A 23,825-nucleotide genomic window follows, 5' to 3' on the forward strand; every position below is an offset into this window, starting at 1 on the left:
CCCAGACGTGATTGGAACACGCATCCTTCTCATCTGGAGTCAGACGTGGTACCGTTGCGCAGCCGAGTCCACCTATAGGGTAGCCCTTCGCACACACGCGGTAGCATGTTTTGCTCGGCCTTCTGTCGATGAAGCACAGGTAAAGAGACAAGTCATTGTAGAATGAAAATAGGTAGATAGACCTATAAAAATAACAAAAAAAAGAATTTGACCCGCACATGGTACGAACACGCAACCTTCTGATCTGGAGTAAGACGCGCTACCGTTGCGCCACCGAGTCCACTTAGGGTAGCCGTTCGCACAAACGTGGTAGCATGTTTTGCTCGGCCTTCTGTCGATGAATCCCAAGTAAAGGGACAAGTCATTGTAGAAGGACAAATAAGTAGATAAACAGATAGATGAAAATTATAAAAAGAGAATTTGACCCGGACGTGATTAGAACACGCAACCTTCTGATCTGGAGTCAGACGTGCTAAAGTTGCACCACCGAGTCCGCTTAAGGTAGCCGTTCGCACACACGCGGTAGCATGTTTTGCTCGGCCCTCTGTCGATGAAACACAGGTAAAGAGACAAGTCATTGTAGACAGACAAATAGGTAGATAGACAGATAGACGAAAATAATAAAGAAGAGAACTTGACCCGGACGTGATTCGAACACGCATTCTTCTGATATGGAGTCAGACGTGCAACCGTTGTGCCACCGAGTCCGTTTAGGGTCGCCGTTCGCACACACGCGGTAGCATGTTTTGCACGGCCTTCTGTCTATGCAGCCCAGGTAAAGAGACAAGTCATTGTAGGCAGACAAATAAGTAGATAGACAGATGGAAATGATAAAAAAGAGAATTTGACCTGGACGTGATTCGAACACGCAACCTTCTCATCTGGAGTCAGACGCGCTACCGGTTTGCCACCGAGTCCGCTTAGTGTAGCCGTTCGCCCACACGTGGTAGCATGTTTTGCTCGGCCTTCTATCGTTGAAGCACAGGTAAAGAGACAAGTCATTGTAGAATGACACATAAGTAGCTAGACAGATAAAAATAACAAAAAAGAGAATTTGACCCAGACGGGATTCAAACACGCATCCTTCTCATCTGGAGTCAGACGTGGTACCGTTGCGCAACCGAGTCCGTCTATAGGGTAGCCCTTCGCACACACGCGGTAGCATGATTTACTCGGCCTTCCGTCGATGAAGCACAGGTAAAGAGACAAGTCATTGTAGACAGACAAATAAGTAGATAGACAGATAGATGAAAATATTAAAAAAAGAACTTAACACGGGCGTGATTCGAACACGCGAACTTTTGATCTGGAGTCAGACGTGCTACTGCGTCGCCACCGAGTCAACTTATCGCAGCCGTTCGCACACACGCCGTAGCATGTTTTGCTCGGCCTTCTGTCGATGAAGCATAGGTAAAGAGACAAGTCATTGCAGAATGACAAATAAGTAGATAGACAGATAAAAATAACAAAAAAGAAAATTTGACCCGCACGTGGTGCGAACACGCAACCTTCTGATCTGGAGTATGACGCGCTAAAGTTGCGCCACCGAGTCCGCTTAGGGTAGCCGTTCGCACACAGGCGGTAGCATGTTTTGCTTGGCCTTCTGTCGATGAAGCACAGGTAAAGAGACAAGTCAATGTAGACAAATAAGTAGATAGACAGATAGTTGAAAATAATAAAAAAGAGAATTTGACCCGCACATGGTTCGAACACGCAACCTTCTGATCTTGAGTCTGACGCGCTACCGTTGCGCCACAAAGTCCGCTTATAGGGTTTCCCATCGCACACACGCGGTAGCATGTTTTGCTCGGCCTTGTGTCGATGAAGCACAGGTAGACAAGTCATTGTAGACAGACAAATAAGTAGATAGACAGATAGATGAAAGTAAAAAAAAGAGAACTTGACCCGGACGTGATTCGAACACGCAACCTTCTGATATGGAGTCAGACGTGCTACCGTGTCGCCACCGAGGCGACTTAGTGTAGCCGTTTTCACACGCGCGGTAGCATGTCTTGCTCGGCCTTGTGTCGATGAAGCACAGGTAAAGGACAAGTCATTGTAGACAGACAAATAGGTAGATAGACAGATAGATGAAATTAATAAAAAAGAGAATTTGACCCGGACGTTATTCGAACACGCAACCTTCTGATCTGGAGTGAGACGCGCTACCGTTGCGCCACTGAGTCCGTTTAGAGTTGCCGTTCGCATATACGCGGTAGCATGTTTTGCACGGCCTTCTGTCAATGAATCCCAAGTAAATGGACAAGTCATTGTAAAAGGACAAATATGTAGATAAACAGATAGATGAAAATCATAAAAAGAGAATTTGACCCGGACGTGATTAGAACACGCAACCTTCTGATCTGGAGTCAGACGTGCTAAAGTTGCACCAATGAGTCCGCTTAAGGTAGCCGTTCGCACACACGCGGTAGCATGTTTTGCTCGGCCTTCTGTCGATGAAACACAGGTAAAGAGACAAGTCATTGTAGACAGACAAATAAGTAGATAGACAGATAGATGAAAATAATAAAAAAGAGAACTTGACCCGGACGTGATTCGAACACGCATTCTTCTGATATGGAGTCAGACGTGCAACCGTTGTGCCACCGAGTCCGTTTAGGGTCGCCGTTCGCACACACGCGGTAGCATGTTTTGCACGGCCTTCTGTCTATGCAGCCCAGGTAAAGAGACAATTCATTGTAGGCAGACAAATAAGTAGATAGACAGATGGAAATGATAAAAAAGAGAATTTGACCTGGACGTGATTCCAACACGCAACCTTCTCATCTGGAGCCAGACGCGCTACCGGTTCGCCACCGAGTCCGCTTAGTGTAGCCGTTCGCCCACACGTGGTAGCATGTTTTGCTCGGCCTTCTATCTATGAAGCACAGGTAAAGAGACAAGTCATTGTAGAATGACACATAAGTAGCTAGAGAGATAAAAATAACAAAAAAGAGAATTTGACCCAGACGGGATTCGAACACGCAGCCTTCTCATCTGGAGTGAGACGTGATTCCGTTGCGCAACTGAGTCTACTAATAGGGTAGCCCTTCGCACACACGCGGTAGCATGTTTTGCTCGGCCTTCTGTCGATGAAGCACAGGTAAAGAGACAAGTCATTGTAGACACTTAAATAGGTAGATAGACAGATAGGTGAAAATATTAAAAAAAGAACTTAACACGGACGTGATTCGAACACGCGAACTTTTGATCTGGAGTCAGACGTGCTACTGTGTCGCCACCGAGTCAACTTATCGCAGCCGTTCGCACACACACCGTAGCAAGTTTTGCTCGGCCTTCTGTCGATGAAGCACAGGTAAAGAGACAAGTCATTGTAGAATGACAAATAAGCAGATAGACAGATAGATGAAAATAAAAAAAAGAGAATTTGACCCGAACGTGATTCGAACACGCAACCTTCCGATCTGGAGTCAGACGCGCTATCGTTGCGCCTCAGAGTCCGCTTGGGGTAGCCGTTCGCACACACGTGGTAGCATGTTTTGCTTGGCCTTCTGACGATGAAGCACAGGTAAAGAGACAAGTCATTATAGACAGACAAAAGAGTGGATAGACAGATAGATGAAAATAATAAAAAAAGAATTTGACCCGGACGTGATTCGAACACACAACCTTCTGATCTGGAGTCAGCCATGGTACCGTTGCACCACCGAGTCGGTTTATAAGGTAGCCCTTCGCACACACGCGGTAGCATGTTTTGCTCGGCCTTCTGTCGATGAAACACAGGTAAAGAGACAAGTCATTGTAGGCAGACAAATGAGTAGATAGACAGATAGATGAAAATAATAAAAAAGAGAACTTGACCCGGGCGTGATTCGAACACGCATTCTTCTGATATGGAGTCAGACGTGCAACTGTTGCGCCACCGAGTCCATTTAGGGTCGCCGTTCGCACACACGCGGTAGCATGTTTTGCACGGCCTCCTGTCGATGCAGCACAGGTAAAGAGACAAGTAATTGTGGGCAGACAAATAAATAGATAGACAGATGAAAATGATGAAAAGGAGAATTTGACCCGGACGTGTTTCGAGCACGCAACCTTCTGATCTGGAGTCAGACGTGGTACCATTGCGCAACCGAGTCCGTCTATAGGGTAGCCCTTCGCACACACGCGGTAGCATGTTTTGCTCGGCCTTCTGTCGATGACGCACAGGTAAAGAGACAAGTCATTGCAGACAGACAAATAAGTAGGTAGACAGATAGATGAAAAAAAAACTTAACACGGACGTGATTCGAACACCCGAACTTCTGATCTTGAGTCAGACGTGCTACTGTGTCGCCACCGAGTCCACTTAGCGCAGCCGTTCGCACACACGCCGTAGCATGTTTTGCTCGGCCTTCTGTCGATGAAGCACAGGTAAAGAGACAAGTCATTGTAGAATGACAAATAGGTAGATAGACAGATAAAAATAACAAAAAAGAGAATTTGACCCGCACATGGTACGAACACGCAACCTTCTGATCTGGAGTCAGACGCCCTACCGTTGCGCCACCGAGTCCGCTTAGGGGAGCCGCTCGCACACACGCGGTAGCATGTTTTGCTCGGTCTTCTGTCGATGAAGCACAGGTAAAGAGACAAGTCATTGTAGACAGACAAACAAGTAAATAGACAGATAATTGAAAATAATAAAAAAGTGAATTTGACCGAGACGTGATTAGAACACGCAACCTTCTGATTTGGAGTCAGACGCGCTACCGTTGCGCCACCGAGTCCGCTTAGGGTAGCCGTTCACACAAACGTGGTAGCATGTTTTTTTCGGCCTTCTGTCGATGAATCCGAAGTAAAAGGACAAGTCATTGTAGACAGACAATTAAGTAGATATTCTGATAGATGAAAATAATAAAAAGAAAATTTGACCCAGTAGTGATTCGAACTCGCAACCTTCAGATCTGGAGTCAGACGTGGTACCGTTGCGCCACAAAGTCCGCTTATAGGGTTTCCCATCGCACACACGCGGTAGCATGTTTTGCTCGGCCTTGTGTCGATGAAGCACAGGTAGACAAGTCATTGTAGACAGACAAATAAGTAGATAGACAGATAGATGAAAATAAAAAAAAAGAGAACTTGACCCGGACGTGATTCGAACACGCAACCTTCTGATGTGGAGTCAGACGTGCTACCGTGTCGCCACCGAGGCGACTTAGTGTAGCCGTTTTCACACGCGCGGTAGCATGTCTTGCTCGGCCTTGTGTCGATGAAGCACAGGTAAAGGACAAGTCATTGTAGACAGACAAATAGGTAGATAGACAGATAGATGAAATTATTAAAAAAGAGAATTTGACCCGGACGTTATTCGAACACGCAACCTTCTGATCTGGAGTCAGACGCGCTACCGTTGCGCCACTGAGTCCGTTTAGGGTTGCCGTTCGCATATACGCGGTAGCATGTTTTGCACGGCCTTCTGTCAATGAATCCCAAGTAAAGGGACAAGTCATTGTAGAAGGACAAATATGTAGATAAACAGATAGATGAAAATCATAAAAAGAGAATGTGACCCGGACGTGATTAGAACACGCAACCTTCGGATCTGGAGTCAGACGTGCTAAAGTTGCACCAATGAGTCCGCTTAAGGTAGCCGTTCGCACACACGCGGTAGCATGTTTTGCTCGGCCTTCTGTCGATGAAACACAGGTAAAGAGACAAGTCATTGTAAGCAGATAAATAAGTAGATAGACAGATGAAAATGATAAAAAACAGAATTTGACCCGGACGTGATTCGAACACGCAACCTTCTGATCTGGAGTCAGACGCGCTACAGGTTCGCCACCGAGTCCGTTTATTGTAGCCGTTCGACCATACGTGGTAGCATACTTTGCTCGGCCTTCTATCGATGAAGCACAAGTAAAGAGACAAGTCATTGTAGAATGACAAATAAGTAGATAGACATATAAAAATAACAAAAAAGAGAATTTGACCAAGACGTGATTGGAACACGCATCCTTCTCATCTGGAGTCAGACGTGGTACCGTTGCGCAACCGAGTCCACCTATAGGGTAGCCCTTCGCACACATGCGGAAGCATGTTTTGCTCGGCCTTCTGTCGAAGAAGCACAGGTAAAGAGACAAGTCATTGTAGAATGACAAATAGGTAGATAGACCTATAAAAATAACAAAAAAAAAAGAATTTGACCCGCACATGGTACGAACACGCAACCTTCTGATCTGGAGTAAGACGCGCTACCGTTGCGCCACCGATTCCACTTAGGGTAGCCGTTCGCACAAACGTGGTAGCATGTTTTGCTCGGCCTTCTGTCGATGTATCCCAAGTAAAGGGACAAGTCATTGTAGAAGGACAAATAAGTAGATAAACAGATAGATGAAAATTATAAAAAGAGAATTTGACCCGGACGTGATTAGAACACGCAACCTTCTGATCTGGAGTCAGACGTGCTAAAGTTGCACCACCGAGTCCGCTTAAGGTAGCCGTTCGCACACACGCGGTAGCATGTTTTGCTCGGCTCTCTGTCGATGAAACACAGGTAAAGAGACAAGTCATTGTAGACAGACAAATAAGTAGATAGACAGATAGACGAAAATAATAAAGAAGAGAACTTGACCCGGACGTGATTCGAACACGCATTTTTCTGATATGGAGTCAGACGTGCAACCGTTGTGCCACCGAGTCCGTTTAGGGTCGCCGTTCGCACACACGCGGTAGCATGTTTTGCACGGCCTTCTGTCTATGCAGCCCAGGTAAAGAGACAAGTCATTGTAGGCAGACAAATAAGTAGATAGACAGATGGAAATGATAAAAAAGAGAATTTGACCTGGACGTGATTCGAACACGCAACCTTCTCATCTGGAGTCAGACGCGCTACCGGTTCGCCACTGAGTCCGCTTAGTGTAGCCGTTCGCCCACACGTGGTAGCATGTTTTGCTCGGCCTTCTATCGTTGAAGCACAGGTAAAGAGACAAGTCATTGTAGAATGACACATAAGTAGCTAGACAGATAAAAATAACAAAAAAGAGAATTTGACCCAGACGGGATTCAAACACGCATCCTTCTCATCTGGAGTCAGACGTGATTCCGTTGCGCAACCGAGTCCGTGTATAGGGTAGCCCTTCGCACACACGCGGTAGCATGTTTTACTCGGCCTTCCGTCGATGAAGCACAGGTAAAGAGACAAGTCATTGTAGACAGACAAATAATAGATAGACAGATAGATGAAAATATTAAAAAAAGAACTTAACACGGACGTGATTTGAACACGCGAACTTTTGATCTGGAGTCAGACGTGCTACTGTCTCGCCACCGAGTCAACTTATCGCAGCCGTTCGCACCCACGCCGTAGCATGTTTTGCTCGGCCTTCTGTCGATGAAGCGTAGGTAAAGAGACAAGTCATTGCAGAATGACAAATAAGTAGATAGACAGATAAAAATAACAAAAAAGAAAATTTGACCCGCACGTGGTACGAACACGCAACCTTCTGATCTGGAGTATGACGCGCTAAAGTTGCGCCACCGAGTCCGCTTAGGGTAGCCGTTCGCACACAGGCGGTAGCATGTTTTGCTTGGCCTTCTGTCGATGAAGCACAGGTAAAGAGACAAGTCAATGTAGACAAATAAGTAGATAGACAGATAGTTGAAAATAATAAAAAAGAGAATTTGACCCGCACATGGTTCGAACACGCAACCTTCTGATCTTGAGTCTGACGCGCTACCGTTGCGCCACAAAGTCCGCCTATAGGGTTTCCCATCGCACACACGCGGTAGCATGTTTTGCTCGGCCTTGTGTCGATGAAGCACAGGTAGACAAGTCATTGTAGACAGACAAATAAGTAGATAGACAGATAGATGAAAATAAAAAAAAGAGAACTTGACCCGGACGTGATTCGAACACGCAACCTTCTGATATGGAGTCAGGCGTGCTACGGTGTCGCCACCGAGGCGACTTAGTGTAGCCGTTTTCACACGCGCGGTAGCATGTCTTGCTCGGCCTTGTGTCGATGAAGCACAGGTAAAGGACAAGTCATTGTAGACAGACAAATAGGTAGATAGAGATGAAATTATTAAAAAAGAGAATTTGACCCGGACGTTATTCGAACACGCAACCTTCTCATCTGGAGCCAGACGCGCTACCGGTTCGCCACCGAGTCCGCTTAGTGTAGCCGTTCGCCCACACGTGGTAGCATGTTTTGCTCGGCCTTCTATCTATGAAGCACAGGTAAAGAGACAAGTCATTGTAGAATGACACATAAGTAGCTAGAGAGATAAAAATAACAAAAAAGAGAATTTGACCCAGACGGGATTCGAACACGCATCCTTCTCATCTGGAGTGAGACGTGATTCCGTTGCGCAACTGAGTCCACTAATAGGGTAGCCCTTCGCACACACGCGGTAGCATGTTTTGCTCGGCCTTCTGTCGATGAAGCACAGGTAAAGAGACAAGTCATTGTAGACACTTAAATAGGTAGATAGACAGATAGGTGAAAATATTAAAAAAAGAACTTAACACGGACGTGATTCGAACACGCGAACTTTTGATCTGGAGTCAGACGTGCTACTGTGTCGCCACCGAGTCAACTTATCGCAGCCGTTCGCACACACGCCGTAGCAAGTTTTGCTCGGCCTTCTGTCGATGAAGCACAGGTAAAGAGACAAGTCATTGTAGAATGACAAATAAGCAGATAGACAGATAGATGAAAATAAAAAAAAGAGAATTTGACCCGAACGTGATTCGAACACGCAACCTTCCGATCTGGAGTCAGACGCGCTATCGTTGCGCCTCAGAGTCCGCTTGGGGTAGCCGTTCGCACACACGTGGTAGCATGTTTTGCTTGGCCTTCTGACGATGAAGCACAGGTAAAGAGACAAGTCATTATAGACAGACAAAAGAGTGGATAGACAGATAGATGAAAATAATAAAAAAAGAATTTGACCCGGACGTGATTCGAACACACAACCTTCTGATCTGGAGTCAGCCATGGTACCGTTGCACCACCGAGTCGGTTTATAAGGTAGCCCTTCGCACACACGCGGTAGCATGTTTTGCTCGGCCTTCTGTCGATGAAACACAGGTAAAGAGACAAGTCATTGTAGGCAGACAAATGAGTAGATAGACAGATAGATGAAAATAATAAAAAAGAGAACTTGACCCGGGCGTGATTCGAACACGCATTCTTCTGATATGGAGTCAGACGTGCAACTGTTGCGCCACCGAGTCCATTTAGGGTCGCCGTTCGCACACACGCGGTAGCATGTTTTGCACGGCCTCCTGTCGATGCAGCACAGGTAAAGAGACAAGTAATTGTGGGCAGACAAATAAATAGATAGACAGATGAAAATGATGAAAAGGAGAATTTGACCCGGACGTGTTTCGAGCACGCAACCTTCTGATCTGGAGTCAGACGTGGTACCATTGCGCAACCGAGTCCGTCTATAGGGTAGCCCTTCGCACACACGCGGTAGCATGTTTTGCTCGGCCTTCTGTCGATGACGCACAGGTAAAGAGACAAGTCATTGCAGACAGACAAATAAGTAGATAGACAGATAGATGAAAAAAAAACTTAACACAGACGTGATTCGAACACCCGAACTTCTGATCTTGAGTCAGACGTGCTACTGTGTCGCCACCGAGTCCACTTAGCGCAGCCGTTCGCACACACGCCGTAGCATGTTTTGCTCGGCCTTCTGTCGATGAAGCACAGGTAAAGAGACAAGTCATTGTAGAATGACAAATAGGTAGATAGACAGATAAAAATAACAAAAAAGAGAATTTGACCCGCACATGGTACGAACACGCAACCTTCTGATCTGGAGTCAGACGCCCTACCGTTGCGCCACCGAGTCCGCTTAGGGGAGCCGCTCGCACACACGCGGTAGCATGTTTTGCTCGGTCTTCTGTCGATGAAGCACAGGTAAAGAGACAAGTCATTGTAGACAGACAAACAAGTAAATAGACAGATAATTGAAAATAATAAAAAAGTGAATTTGACCGAGACGTGATTAGAACACGCAACCTTCTGATTTGGAGTCAGACGCGCTACCGTTGCGCCACCGAGTCCGCTTAGGGTAGCCGTTCACACAAACGTGGTAGCATGTTTTTTTCGGCCTTCTGTCGATGAATCCGAAGTAAAAGGACAAGTCATTGTAGACAGACAATTAAGTAGATATTCTGATAGATGAAAATAATAAAAAGAAAATTTGACCCAGTAGTGATTCGAACTCGCAACCTTCAGATCTGGAGTCAGACGTGGTACCGTTGCGCCACAAAGTCCGCTTATAGGGTTTCCCATCGCACACACGCGGTAGCGTGTTTTGCTCGGCCTTGTGTCGATGAAGCACAGGTAGACAAGTCATTGTAGACAGACAAATAAGTAGATAGACAGATAGATGAAAATAAAAAAAAGAGAACTTGACCCGGACGTGATTCGAACACGCAACCTTCTGATGTGGAGTCAGACGTGCTACCGTGTCGCCACCGAGGCGACTTAGTGTAGCCGTTTTCACACGCGCGGTAGCATGTCTTGCTCGGCCTTGTGTCGATGAAGCACAGGTAAAGGACAAGTCATTGTAGACAGACAAATAGGTAGATAGACAGATAGATGAAATTATTAAAAAAGAGAATTTGACCCGGACGTTATTCGAACACGCAACCTTCTGATCTGGAGTCAGACGCGCTACCGTTGCGCCACTGAGTCCGTTTAGGGTTGCCGTTCGCATATACGCGGTAGCATGTTTTGCACGGCCTTCTGTCAATGAATCCCAAGTAAAGGGACAAGTCATTGTAGAAGGACAAATATGTAGATAAACAGATAGATGAAAATCATAAAAAGAGAATGTGACCCGGACGTGATTAGAACACGCAACCTTCTGATCTGGAGTCAGACGTGCTAAAGTTGCACCAATGAGTCCGCTTAAGGTAGCCGTTCGCACACACGCGGTAGCATGTTTTGCTCGGCCTTCTGTCGATGAAACACAGGTAAAGAGACAAGTCATTGTAAGCAGATAAATAAGTGGATAGACAGATGAAAATGATAAAAAACAGAATTTGACCCGGACGTGATTCGAACACGCAACCTTCTGATCTGGAGTCAGACGCGCTACAGGTTCGCCACCGAGTCCGTTTATTGTAGCCGTTCGACCATACGTGGTAGCATACTTTGCTCGGCCTTCTATCGATGAAGCACAAGTAAAGAGACAAGTCATTGTAGAATGACAAATAAGTAGATAGACATATAAAAATAACAAAAAAGAGAATTTGACCAAGACGTGATTGGAACACGCATCCTTCTCATCTGGAGTCAGACGTGGTACCGTTGCGCAACCGAGTCCACCTATAGGGTAGCCCTTCGCACACACGCGGAAGCATGTTTTGCTCGGCCTTCTGTCGAAGAAGCACAGGTAAAGAGACAAGTCATTGTAGAATGACAAATAGGTAGATAGACCTATAAAAATAACAAAAAAAAAAGAATTTGACCCGCACATGGTACGAACACGCAACCTTCTGATCTGGAGTAAGACGCGCTACCGTTGCGCCACCGATTCCACTTAGGGTAGCCGTTCGCACAAACGTGGTAGCATGTTTTGCTCGGCCTTCTGTCGATGTATCCCAAGTAAAGGGACAAGTCATTGTAGAAGGACAAATAAGTAGATAAACAGATAGATGAAAATTATAAAAAGAGAATTTGACCCGGACGTGATTAGAACACGCAACCTTCTGATCTGGAGTCAGACGTGCTAAAGTTGCACCACCGAGTCCGCTTAAGGTAGCCGTTCGCACACACGCGGTAGCATGTTTTGCTCGGCCCTCTGTCGATGAAACACAGGTAAAGAGACAAGTCATTGTAGACAGACAAATAAGTAGATAGACAGATAGACGAAAATAATAAAGAAGAGAACTTGACCCGGACGTGATTCGAACACGCATTTTTCTGATATGGAGTCAGACGTGCAACCGTTGTGCCACCGAGTCCGTTTAGGGTCGCCGTTCGCACACACGCGGTAGCATGTTTTGCACGGCCTTCTGTCTATGCAGCCCAGGTAAAGAGACAAGTCATTGTAGGCAGACAAATAAGTAGATAGACAGATGGAAATGATAAAAAAGAGAATTTGACCTGGACGTGATTCGAACACGCAACCTTCTCATCTGGAGTCAGACGCGCTACCGGTTCGCCACTGAGTCCGCTTAGTGTAGCCGTTCGCCCACACGTGGTAGCATGTTTTGCTCGGCCTTCTATCGTTGAAGCACAGGTAAAGAGACAAGTCATTGTAGAATGACACATAAGTAGCTAGACAGATAAAAATAACAAAAAAGAGAATTTGACCCAGACGGGATTCAAACACGCATCCTTCTCATCTGGAGTCAGACGTGATTCCGTTGCGCAACCGAGTCCGTCTATAGGGTAGCCCTTCGCACACACGCGGTAGCATGTTTTACTCGGCCTTCCGTCGATGAAGCACAGGTAAAGAGACAAGTCATTGTAGACAGACAAATAATAGATAGACAGATAGATGAAAATATTAAAAAAAGAACTTAACACGGACGTGATTTGAACACGCGAACTTTTGATCTGGAGTCAGACGTGCTACTGTGTCGCCACCGAGTCAACTTATCGCAGCCGTTCGCACCCACGCCGTAGCATGTTTTGCTCGGCCTTCTGTCGATGAAGCGTAGGTAAAGAGACAAGTCATTGCAGAATGACAAATAAGTAGATAGACAGATAAAAATAACAAAAAAGAAAATTTGACCCGCACGTGGTACGAACACGCAACCTTCTGATCTGGAGTATGACGCGCTAAAGTTGCGCCACCGAGTCCGCTTAGGGTAGCCGTTCGCACACAGGCGGTAGCATGTTTTGCTTGGCCTTCTGTCGATGAAGCACAGGTAAAGAGACAAGTCAATGTAGACAAATAAGTAGATAGACAGATAGTTGAAAATAATAAAAAAGAGAATTTGACCCGCACATGGTTCGAACACGCAACCTTCTGATCTTGAGTCTGACGCGCTACCGTTGCGCCACAAAGTCCGCCTATAGGGTTTCCCATCGCACACACGCGGTAGCATGTTTTGCTCGGCCTTGTGTCGATGAAGCACAGGTAGACAAGTCATTGTAGACAGACAAATAAGTAGATAGACAGATAGATGAAAATAAAAAAAAGAGAACTTGACCCGGACGTGATTCGAACACGCAACCTTCTGATATGGAGTCAGGCGTGCTACGGTGTCGCCACCGAGGCGACTTAGTGTAGCCGTTTTCACACGCGCGGTAGCATGTCTTGCTCGGCCTTGTGTCGATGAAGCACAGGTAAAGGACAAGTCATTGTAGACAGACAAATAGGTAGATAGAGATGAAATTATTAAAAAAGAGAATTTGACCCGGACGTTATTCGAACACGCAACCTTCTGATCTGGAGTCAGACGCGCTACCGTTGCGCCACTGAGTCCGTTTAGGGTTGCCATTCGCACATACGCGGTAGCATGTTTTGCACGGCCTTCTGTCAATGAATCCCAAGTAAAGGGACAAGTCATTGTAGACAGACAAATGAGTAGATAGACAGATAGATGAAAATAATAAAAAAGAGAACTTGACCCGGACGTGATTCGAACACGCATTCTTCTGATATGGAGTCAGACGTGCAACCGTTGCGCCACCGAGTCCATTTAGGGTCGCCGTTCGCACACACGCGGTAGCATGTTTTGCACGGCCTCCTGTCGATGCAGCACAGGTAAAGAGACAAGTCATTGTGGGCAGACAAATAAATAGATAGACAGATGAAAATGATGAAAAGGAGAATTTGACCCGGACGTGATTCGAGCACGCAACCTTCTGATCTGGAGTCAGACGCGCTACCGGTTCGCCACCGAGTCCGCTTAGTGTAGCCGTTCGCCCACATGTGGTAGCAAGTTTTGCTCGGCCTTCTATCGATGAAGCACAGGTAAAAAGACAAGTCATTGTAGAATGACAAATAGGTAGATAGACAGATAAAAATAACAAAAAAGAGAATTTGACCCAGACGGGATTCGAACACGCATCCTTCTCATCTGGAGTCAGACGTGGTACCGTTGCGCAACCGAGTCCGTCTATAGGGTAGCCCTTCGCACACAAGCGGTAGCATGTTTTACTCGGCCTTCCGTCGATGAAGCACAGGTAAAGAGACAAGTCATTGTAGACAGACAAATAAGTAGATAGACCGACAGATGAAAATAATAAAAAAGAACTTAACAAGGACGTGATTCGAACACGCGAACTTCTGATCTGGAGTCAGACGTGCTACTGTGTCGCCACCGAGTCAACTTAGCGCAGCCGTTCGCACACACGCCGTAGCATGTTTTGCTCGGCCTTCTGTCAATGAAGCATAGGTAAAGAGACAAGTCATTGCAGAATGACAAATAAGTAGATAGACAGATAAAAATAACAAAAAAGAAAATTTGACCCGCACATGGTACGAACACGCAACCTTCTGATCTGGAGTCAGACGCTCTACCGTTGCGGCACCGAGTCCATTTAGGGTGGCCGTTCGCACACACGCGGTAGCATGTTTTGCTTGGCCTTCTGTCGATGAAGCACAGGTAAATAGACAAGTCAATGTAGACAAATAAGTAGATAGACAGATAGTTGAAAATAATAAAAAAGAGAATTTGACCCGCACATGGTTCGAACACGCAACCTTCTGATCTTGAGTCTGACGCGCTACCGTTGCGCCACCGAGTCCACTTAGGGTAGCTGTTCGCACAAACGTGGTAGCATGTTTTGCTCGGCCTTCTGTCGATGAATCGCAAGTAAAGGGACAAGTCATTGTATAAGGAAAAATAAGTAGATAAACAGATAGATGAAAATTATAAAAAGAGAATTTGACCCGGACGTGATTAGAACACGCAACCTTCTGATTTGGAGTCAGACGTGCTAAAGTTGCACCACCGAGTCCGCTTAAGGTAGCCGTTCGCACACACGCGGTAGCATGATTTGCACGGCCTTCTGTCTATGCAGCCCAGGTAAAGAGACAAGTCATTGTAGGCAGACAAATAAGTAGATAGACAGATGGAAATGATAAAAAAGAGAATTTGACCTGGACGTGATTCCAACACGCAACCTTCTCATCTGGAGCCAGACGCGCTACCGGTTCGCCACCGAGTCCGCTTAGTGTAGCCGTTCGCCCACACGTGGTAGCATGTTTTGCTCGGCCTTCTATCGATGAAGCACAGGTAAAGAGACAAGTCATTGTAGAATGACACATAAGTAGCTAGACAGATAAAAATAACAAAAAAGAGAATTTGACCCAGACGGGATTCGAACACGCACCCTTCTCATCTGGAGTGAGACGTGATTCCGTTGCGCAACTGAGTCCACCAATAGGGTAGCCCTTCGCACACACGCGGTAGCATGTTTTGCTCGGCCTTCTGTCGATGAAGCACAGGTAAAGAGACAAGTCATTGTAGACACTTAAATAAGTAGATAGACAGATAGATGAAAATATTAAAAAAAGAACTTAACACGGACGTGATTCGAACACGCGAACTTTTGATCTGGAGTCAGACGTGCTACTGTGTCGCCACCGAGTCAACTTATCGCAGCCGTTCGCACACACGCCGTAGCAAGTTTTGCTCGGCCTTCTGTCGATGAAGCACAGGTAAAGAGACAAGTCATTGTAGAATGACAAATAAGCAGATAGACAGATAGACGAAAATAAAAAACAGAGAATTTGACCCGAACGTGATTCGAACACGCAACCTTCCGATCTGGAGTCAGACGCGCTATCGTTGCGCCTCAGAGTCCGCTTAGGGTAGCCGTTCGCACACACGTGGTAGCATGTTTTGCTTGGCCTTCTGACGATGAAGCACAGGTAAAGAGACAAGTCATTATAGACAGACAAAAGAGTGGATAGACAGATAGATGAAAATAATAAAAAAAGAATTTGACTCGGACGTGATTCGAACACACAACTATCTGATCTGGAGTCAGCCATGGTACCGTTGCACCACCGAGTCGGTTTATAGGGTAGCCCTTCGCACACACGCGGTAGCATGTTTTGCTCGGCCTTCTGTCGATGAAACACAGGTAAAGAGACAAGTCATTGTAGACAGACAAATGAGTAGATAGACAGATAGATGAAAATAATAAAAAAGAGAACTTGACCCGGACGTGATTCGAACACGCATTCTTCTGATATGGAGTCAGACGTGCAACCGTTGCGCCACCGAGTCCATTTAGGGTCGCCGTTCGCACACACGCGGTAGCATGTTTTGCACGGCCTCCTGTCGATGCAGCACAGGTAAAGAGACAAGTCATTGTGGGCAGACAAATAAATAGATAGACAGATGAAAATGATGAAAAGGAGAATTTGACCCGGACGTGATTCGAGCACGCAACCTTCTGATCTGGAGTCAGACGCGCTACCGGTTCGCCACCGAGTCCGCTTAGTGTAGCCGTTCGCCCACATGTGGTAGCATGTTTTGCTCGGCCTTCCATCGATGAAGCACAGGTAAAAAGACAAGTCATTGTAGAATGACAAATAGGTAGATAGACAGATAAAAATAACAAAAAAGAGAATTTAACCCAGACGGGATTCGAACACGCATCCTTCTCATCTGGAGTCAGACGTGGTACCATTGCGCAACCGAGTCCGTCTATAGTGTAGCCCTTCGCACACACGCGGTAGCATGTTTTCCTCGGCCTTCTGTCGATGACGCACAGGTAAAGAGACAAGTCATTGCAGACAGACAAATAAGTAGATAGACAGATAGATGAAAAAAAAACTTAACACGGACGTGATTCGAACACCCGAACTTCTGATCTTGAGTCAGACGTGCTACTGTGTCGCCACCGAGTCCACTTAGCGCAGCCGTTCGCACACACGCCGTAGCATGTTTTGCTCGGCCTTCTGTCGATGAAGCACAGGTAAAGAGACAAGTCATTGTAGAATGACAAATAAGTAGATAGACAGATGAAAATAACAAAAAAGAGAATTTGACCCGGACGTGATTCGAACACGCAACCTTCTGATATTGAGTCAGACGTGCTACCGTGTCGCCACCGAGTCCACTTAGTGTAGCTGTTTTCACACACGCGGTAGCAAGTTTTGCTCGGCCTATTGTCGATGAAGCACAGGTAAAGAGACATGTCATTGTAGACAGACAAATAAGTATATAGAAAGATGAAAATAATAAAAAAGAGAATTTGACCTGGACGTGATTCGAACACGCATTCTTCTGATATGGAGTCGGACGTGCAACCGTTGTGCCACCGAGTCCTTTTTTTTATTGCCTGTTTTTGCCTCACGTAAACAATACACATATTAACTGATAATTACACAACACAATCCTAAACATTGTAAAAAACCGTGGCTCAAACGATGTGGCCACGCATCTGTTAAAATGTTTTTATCGCCGATAGTAATTCGACGCGCGGCAACCATTCTGGGGGGAATTCCTGCAACTTTTGTTCATCCACAAAATTTCTTATATACTCTTTGAAGTACTGGGTGGGTGCTCGTGCATCTACATCAAAGTGCATGGCTGCCATCCTGGATTTCCAAATGCTATGAAGAGCCATAAGCATTATCATATCATATGGGGTACCATCGTCACTTTGTATTTGCAAATAGCGGATGCCATATGCATCAATGGGGAAGTATTTTTTGATCGTGCGCTGGAGCACATCCCAAAGAAAGATAGCATCCCAGCAGTCAATGAATACATGCTCAATTGTCTCCTCCTTTCTGCATATTATGCAATGTGTGCCCGAAGGAACGTAGAACCCCTTTGCAACCATCCAGGTTTTGACGGTCAGCGTACCGGTATGTAATTTAAAAAGAAATTCTTAGCACCTGGCGATATTTTCATCGCCTTGACGCGCTTCAGTACAGTGTGGCCATGGCATACATTGTAAAGGGACCGATACAAAGGCACTGGTAAAAACACATCACATAGGTCCTTGTACAACTTTCTTCGTCGGACTTGACTCAAGTATTCAAGTGAAAACCGCACCGACAGAAACCTACAAGAAAGTACAACTTCGCGGAGAAAGCCATAAACACCACCAGGTACGCTGCAGGTTGATACAACCATGTTAGGCAAGTGTTGCCCCAGGCGAAGTTGACAGACAGTGCGAAGGAATGGGTTGTCGACGTCTGTAAAGAAACAAAATTGATTGACTACCTGTCTTAAAAACAAATGCGACAAGCCGAGTCCTCCATTTCGCACTCGAAGAAATAAATTGGTCCGACTCGATCTTTCCCAAGACGATTCCCACACAAAGACAGCCAATACACGGTGAAATTTTTGGATGTTTACCCTTGAACAATGTAAGACTTGTAAGATATACGAAATTTTACTCACTAAGAATATGTTGCAAATTGTGGCTTTAGAAAACATAGACCAATTCCAGCCATGCCACTTGTTCACTCTTTCCCGCAGGTCATCCACTTGGGTCCTCCAGTACGAGTCGCTGTCTTTGTAGCATTCGAGGGGGGCACGCAAGTATTTCACCGGTGTCGTAACAAACCCTATGCTGGCAAAACTGTCTGGGGTTTCTGCCCAGTCACCGTGCCATAAGCCAAGGCATTTTCCCCAGTTTACAGCGCTGCCACTTGCAGCACAGAAGTTAGTAACGCATTTGACAGCATCTGCTATGCTGTCAGAGTCCGCGCAAAAAATGGCAATATCGTCCGCATAAGCCAACAGTCGGACTTCAACCTCGTGCAGCTTAAACCCACGGACACAGTCATTCTCTATGACACTCAAACAAAAGGACTCTATGTACAAACAAAACAATAGTGGTGAGAGAGGACAACCCTGACGGACCGAACGCTTGACTGGGATGCGCTTCCCCACCACCTTGTTAACGATTAGCCGCGTTGAGCAGTCTCGGTATGCCATGACAACTCCCTCTTTGATTATTTTCCCTAAATTCAAATAATCTAGGATGCACAGCAGAATTTCATGAGGCACCCTGTCAAAAGCCTTCTCGAGGTCAATTTGCAGCATTGCGACTCGCGCACCTATAGCGTCGCAACATTCGAGGATGCTCCGGGCTGCGTGTATATTCGTGAGGATAGTTCGACCTTTAATGCCGCACGTCTGATGCGGCCCCACGAGCTCCGTAATGACTGTTTGCAACCTTTTAGCTAGGATTTTCATGAATATCTTGTAATCTCCATTAGTGAGGCAGATATGGCGGTAAACATTTACTCTGCGCAGTGCAACGGGGTCTTTCGATTTTGGTATAAGAACAGTGTGAGATGATGAAAAGGACGGGGGTAATATATTCAGATCGAATCCTCATTATAAACGTCGGCTAAGACTGGTGTTATTTCAAACTTGAAACACTTATAAAAGGCGGAAGTCAGACCATCAGGGCAAGGCGATTTCCCGGGATGCATACTTTCAATAGCACTGAAAACTTCCTCTTCCGAAATGGGTTCCTCCAATATTTCTTTTGTATTATTGTCAAGCTTTGGCATCAGCGGTAAAAAATCTTTTTTAAAACGATCTACATCAACTGAGCTGGCGGCGAATACCATTGAAGTGCTCAAAGAAAGCACGCTCGATAACATCTGCGTCATCGCTGATTTCACCCTCGTGTTAAATTTCTGTTATCTGATTACGACGCGCATGCCACTTTTCTGAGCCCAACGCCCTTTTTGACGGTGCTTCTGCCGTTATTAGTCGCTCGGCTCTTGCCCGAACCATAGCACCGCGGTATCTTTCGACATCGAACTGCTCAATTTTACTTTTCAACGCGCGAATATCTTCAAGAAACATGCCGGGCATTCTACATTCTTCGAGGAGCAATTTTTCCAGGTTTCTGCGCATGAGCTTTTCTTCTGCTCCTTTTTCTCTGCTTATAGCACTCGAGCGTTCCAAAGCCTTCAATTTAATGACCTGCTTGAAGTTCTCCCATTTTTCTCTAAACGTGTTTTTACTGCGAACTTTCATTTTTTCAACTTCCGTCATTACTTCCTCCATAAATTTTTCATCACTCAGCAGATTCGAATTCAATTTCTATAGTTGCCACTCGAAGGCCCTTTTCGTTTCTTTCGTGCTAGCTACTACAAAGCTAACCAAGCAGTGGTCACTAAATGAAACGGCGTTAACACGGTATGCCTTGCAAAGCGGCACCAATTCTACACTCACGTACGCCCTATCTAGTCGGGCATGGCTAGCTGCCTGAAAGTGGGTGTACTGCATAGTCCGGCCACCACCGAGACATTCGGCCACATCCTCCAAACCATGTTCTCTTACTGTATCGCTTAAGACAGCCGTACTTGCATCCCTGTAATGTCGTTCGCTAGTTTTGTCTTTGGCTGAAAGGACGCAGTTGAAATCGCCAATAATGATTAGGAGCCTATTACAATTGGTATACTGCTTTAGTTGTTCGAAAAATATATGTCTTTCGTCAGTGACAGTCGGTGCGTACAAGCATATTACGCGCCATTCCAATCCCGAAAACAAAAGATCACAAACAATGAGCCGACCAGACGGACATGACGTTGAGGCTTCTACTTTAGCACCCAGACTCTGTCTGACGAACAAAACGCAACCGGAAGAAGTCCCTATGGCATGGCGAACTATAACAGAATACCACGGCAAGAATTGGCGCACCATGCCCCCAGTTTCATCGTCGCCATGGAATTTAGTCTCTTGGACTGCCAGTATGTCAAGGTCGAGGTCACTAACTAGCCGATAAAGCTGACATTGTTTTCTCCGTGAGGCCAGGCCACGCACATTTAAAGTGGCCACACGGATTGAATTTTCTATTTGCACCATTGTAAGGCTACGAAAAACCCAGGGGCATGGCGCTTACCTTACAACTGCAATTCCTTCCTGTACGCCTTGTCCCAGTACAGTCCTTAAGTTGGCGAAGGCGGCGTTTCCGCCGTCTCTTGCTCCGACGAAATGTTTGGCCGTGGCCGGATGCTAGGCCGCCGAGCGGGACTGGTTTTGGCGGGTGGTTCGTCCGCCGAGGCAGCAGTGGTGCCCTTGTCTTTTTTTCCCTTCGTCAAGGGGACGCTTCGCCGTCGCAGTGCCGCTGTCGCTTTCAATCCCAGTCATTGGTTCAGCCTCGGAAGGGGTCTCGTCTGCTGAGCCAAGACACGTGTCGCCGGTGCTGCTTGCATCCACCTTTTCACTACTTTCGCCTACGCCTTCGTATAGAAGCCCGGCGTCGGGCTTACCTGGTGCTTCACACACGCCCTCTTCTTGACGGCATGACGACCCATCTTTCACAGCAGAGTTCGGGTTAACTCCTGCTGTTTCTTCCGAGTCTGCTACATCCATGAGGTGCTCCAGTGCATCACTTTCCTGCGCTGGTCCGGTCACACTGGCATATGTCTTCGCGCAGTCGTCGTCTTCGTGGCCGAAGCGGCGACAACGACTGCAGCGGGGTACTCGGCAGTCGCGACGTATGTGACCGGTACTCTTGCACCGTAGGCACAACGGTGCACGGCCCGGAACGACAACGAGAGTCATCTCTCCGGCAATCTTGAGCTGGTGGGGAATGTCATCCACCTTGACGTCGGAGTGCAGCTTTAGTCCCACAGACCGCGTCGTTGAGCCCTTTTCTGTGATGCCCGGTGCTCGCCACTTCTCCCGTTTCACTTCGAACACTTTCCCATAGGGAGTCAAGGTAACACGCACATCGTCGTCGGTCACGCCGTGCAGCAACCAGTGAAGCTTCAAGCGAACCTCGCGGTTATTTGGGTCAATGAGCAAACATGGGCGATCCTTTACCTTCACATCGATGGCGGAGAGCAACTTCCGAGCAGCCTCAGCACTCGTCAGTGTCACAGTCCATACGTGGTTCATTTGATACGCCCCCAACGCCACAACGTCGTCGAGCGCACCAAGCTTGGCCAAAGTGTCCCGGTAATCTTCGACGCGGTAAGGCCGGGCTCTCAGATCACCATGCATGAAAACGGTATTCGCAGCGATGCGTCCGGAAGGCAGATTGGACAAAATCACCTGATAATCGTCGGCGCTAGGCGCGAAAACCCTGTTACCGCGGCCCGGTCGGGCCGCTGATACCGCTCCGTCGGAGCCGAACATTCCGCGACCGTATCGCTCGAAAGCCGGAAGTGGAATGTGCCACCGAGTCCGTTTAGGGTCGCAGTTCGCACACACGCGGTAGCATGTTTTGCACGGCCTTCTGTCGATGCAGCACAGGTAAAGAGACAAGTCATTGTAGGCAGACAAATATGTAGATAGACAGATGGAAATGATAAAAAAGAGAATTTGACCCGGACGTGATTCGAACACGCAACCTTCTGATCTGGAGTCAGACGCGCTACCGGTTCGCCACCGAGTCCGCTTAGTGTAGCCGTTCGCCCACATGTGGTAGCATGTTTCGCTCGGCCTTCTATCGATGAAGCACAGGTAAAGAGACAAGTCCTTGTAGAATGACAAATAAGTAGATAGACAGATAGATGAAAATAATAAAAACGAGAATTTGACCCGAACGAGATCCGAACACGCAACCTTCCGATCGGGAGTCGGACGCGCTACTGTTGCGCCACCAAGTCCAAATAAGGGTAGCCGTTCGCACACACTCGGTAGCATGTTTTGCACGGTCTTGAGTCAAGGAAGCACAGGTAAAGAGACAAGTCATTGTAGACAGACAAATAAGTAGATAGACAGATAGTTGAAAATATTAAAAGAAAGAATTTCACCCAGACGTGATTTGAACACGCAACCTTCTGATCTGGAGTCTGACACGCTATCGTTGCGCCTCAGAGTCCGCTTAGGGTAGCCCTTCGCACACACGCGGTAGCATGTTTTGCTCGGCCTTCTGTCGATGAAACACAGGTAAAGAGACAAGTCATTGTAGACAGACAAATAAGTAGATAGACAGATAGATGAAAATAATAAAAAAGAGAATTTGACCCAGACGTGATTTGAACACGCAACCTTCTGATCCTGAGTCAGACGTGGTACCGTATCGCCACCGAGCCTACTTAGTGTAGGCGTTCGCACACACGCGGTAGCACGTTTTGCTCGGTCTTCTGTCATTGAAACACAAGTAAAGAGACAAGTCATTGTAGACAGACAAATAAGTAGATAGACAGATAGATGAAAAGAATAAAAAAGAGAATTTGACCCGGACGTTATTAGAACACGCAACCTTCTGATCTTGAGTCAGACGCGCTACCGTTGCGCCACCGAGTCCGCTTAGGGTAGCCGTTCGCACAAACGTGGTAGCATGTTTTGCTCGGCCTTCTGTCGATGAAGCACAGGTAAAGAGACAAGTCATTGTAGACAGACAATTAAGTAGATAGACAGATAGTTGAAAATAATAAAAAAGAGAATTTGACCCAGACGTGATTCGAACACGCAACCTTCTGATCTCTAGTCAGACGCGCTACCGTTGCGCCACCGAGTCCGCTTAGGGTAGCCGTTCGCACAAACGTGTTAGCATGTTTTGCTTGGCCTTCTGACGATGAAGCACAGGTAAAGAGACTAGTCATTGTAGACAGACAAATAAGTAGATAGACAGATAGATGAAAATAATAAAAAAGAGAACTTGACCTGGACGTGATTCGAACACGCATTCTTCTGATATGGAGTCAGACGTGCAACCGTTGCGCCACCGAGTCCGTTTAGGGTCGCCGTTCGCACACACGCGGTAGCATGTTTTGCACGGCCTTCTGTCGATGCAGCACAGGTAGAGACAAGTCATTGTAAGCAGACAAATAAGTAGATAGACTGATGAAAATGACAAAAAAGAGAATTTGACCCGGACGTGATTCGAACACGCAACCTTCTGATCTGGAGTCAGACGCGCTACAGGTTCGCCACCGAGTTCGCTTAGTGTAGCCATTCGCCCACACGTGGTAGCATCTTTTGCTCGGCCTTCTATCGATGGAGCACAAGT

The 23,825-nt window shown here is 46.6% G+C and overlaps 1 protein-coding gene and 12 non-coding genes across 13 annotated transcripts; all 13 read right to left on the minus strand.

The window, feature by feature from the left end:
• Window positions 1-4,658: 4,658 nt before the first annotated feature.
• On the minus strand, window positions 4,659-4,730 carry TRNAW-CCA (transfer RNA tryptophan (anticodon CCA)). Its single transcript has one exon. It is a non-coding gene; the product is annotated as a tRNA-Trp (tRNA).
• Window positions 4,731-5,296: 566 nt separating this feature from the next.
• TRNAW-CCA (transfer RNA tryptophan (anticodon CCA)) lies at window positions 5,297-5,368 on the minus strand. The gene has a single exon. It is a non-coding gene; the product is annotated as a tRNA-Trp (tRNA).
• Window positions 5,369-9,949: 4,581 nt separating this feature from the next.
• TRNAW-CCA (transfer RNA tryptophan (anticodon CCA)) lies at window positions 9,950-10,021 on the minus strand. The gene has a single exon. It is a non-coding gene; the product is annotated as a tRNA-Trp (tRNA).
• A 565-nt stretch (window positions 10,022-10,586) lies between these two features.
• Window positions 10,587-10,658, minus strand: TRNAW-CCA (transfer RNA tryptophan (anticodon CCA)). Its single transcript has one exon. It is a non-coding gene; the product is annotated as a tRNA-Trp (tRNA).
• A 2,674-nt stretch (window positions 10,659-13,332) lies between these two features.
• On the minus strand, window positions 13,333-13,404 carry TRNAW-CCA (transfer RNA tryptophan (anticodon CCA)). The gene has a single exon. It is a non-coding gene; the product is annotated as a tRNA-Trp (tRNA).
• A 142-nt stretch (window positions 13,405-13,546) lies between these two features.
• Window positions 13,547-13,618, minus strand: TRNAW-CCA (transfer RNA tryptophan (anticodon CCA)). Its single transcript has one exon. It is a non-coding gene; the product is annotated as a tRNA-Trp (tRNA).
• A 982-nt stretch (window positions 13,619-14,600) lies between these two features.
• On the minus strand, window positions 14,601-14,672 carry TRNAL-CAA (transfer RNA leucine (anticodon CAA)). The gene has a single exon. It is a non-coding gene; the product is annotated as a tRNA-Leu (tRNA).
• A 141-nt stretch (window positions 14,673-14,813) lies between these two features.
• Window positions 14,814-14,885, minus strand: TRNAW-CCA (transfer RNA tryptophan (anticodon CCA)). Its single transcript has one exon. It is a non-coding gene; the product is annotated as a tRNA-Trp (tRNA).
• A 1,205-nt stretch (window positions 14,886-16,090) lies between these two features.
• Window positions 16,091-16,162, minus strand: TRNAW-CCA (transfer RNA tryptophan (anticodon CCA)). Its single transcript has one exon. It is a non-coding gene; the product is annotated as a tRNA-Trp (tRNA).
• Window positions 16,163-20,875: 4,713 nt separating this feature from the next.
• On the minus strand, window positions 20,876-22,003 carry LOC142817594 (uncharacterized). Its single transcript, XM_075894649.1, has one exon. It carries the CDS (start codon window positions 22,001-22,003, stop codon window positions 20,876-20,878), a length of 1,128 nt encoding a protein of 375 aa, XP_075750764.1.
• A 187-nt stretch (window positions 22,004-22,190) lies between these two features.
• Window positions 22,191-22,262, minus strand: TRNAW-CCA (transfer RNA tryptophan (anticodon CCA)). The gene has a single exon. It is a non-coding gene; the product is annotated as a tRNA-Trp (tRNA).
• Window positions 22,263-23,047: 785 nt separating this feature from the next.
• TRNAL-CAA (transfer RNA leucine (anticodon CAA)) lies at window positions 23,048-23,119 on the minus strand. Its single transcript has one exon. It is a non-coding gene; the product is annotated as a tRNA-Leu (tRNA).
• Window positions 23,120-23,261: 142 nt separating this feature from the next.
• Window positions 23,262-23,333, minus strand: TRNAS-AGA (transfer RNA serine (anticodon AGA)). Its single transcript has one exon. It is a non-coding gene; the product is annotated as a tRNA-Ser (tRNA).
• Window positions 23,334-23,825: the final 492 nt, after the last annotated feature.

This window comes from Rhipicephalus microplus, chromosome 5, assembly GCF_043290135.1.
Source record: "Rhipicephalus microplus isolate Deutch F79 chromosome 5, USDA_Rmic, whole genome shotgun sequence".
In the NCBI taxonomy this organism is placed as follows: Eukaryota; Metazoa; Arthropoda; class Arachnida; order Ixodida; family Ixodidae; genus Rhipicephalus; species Rhipicephalus microplus.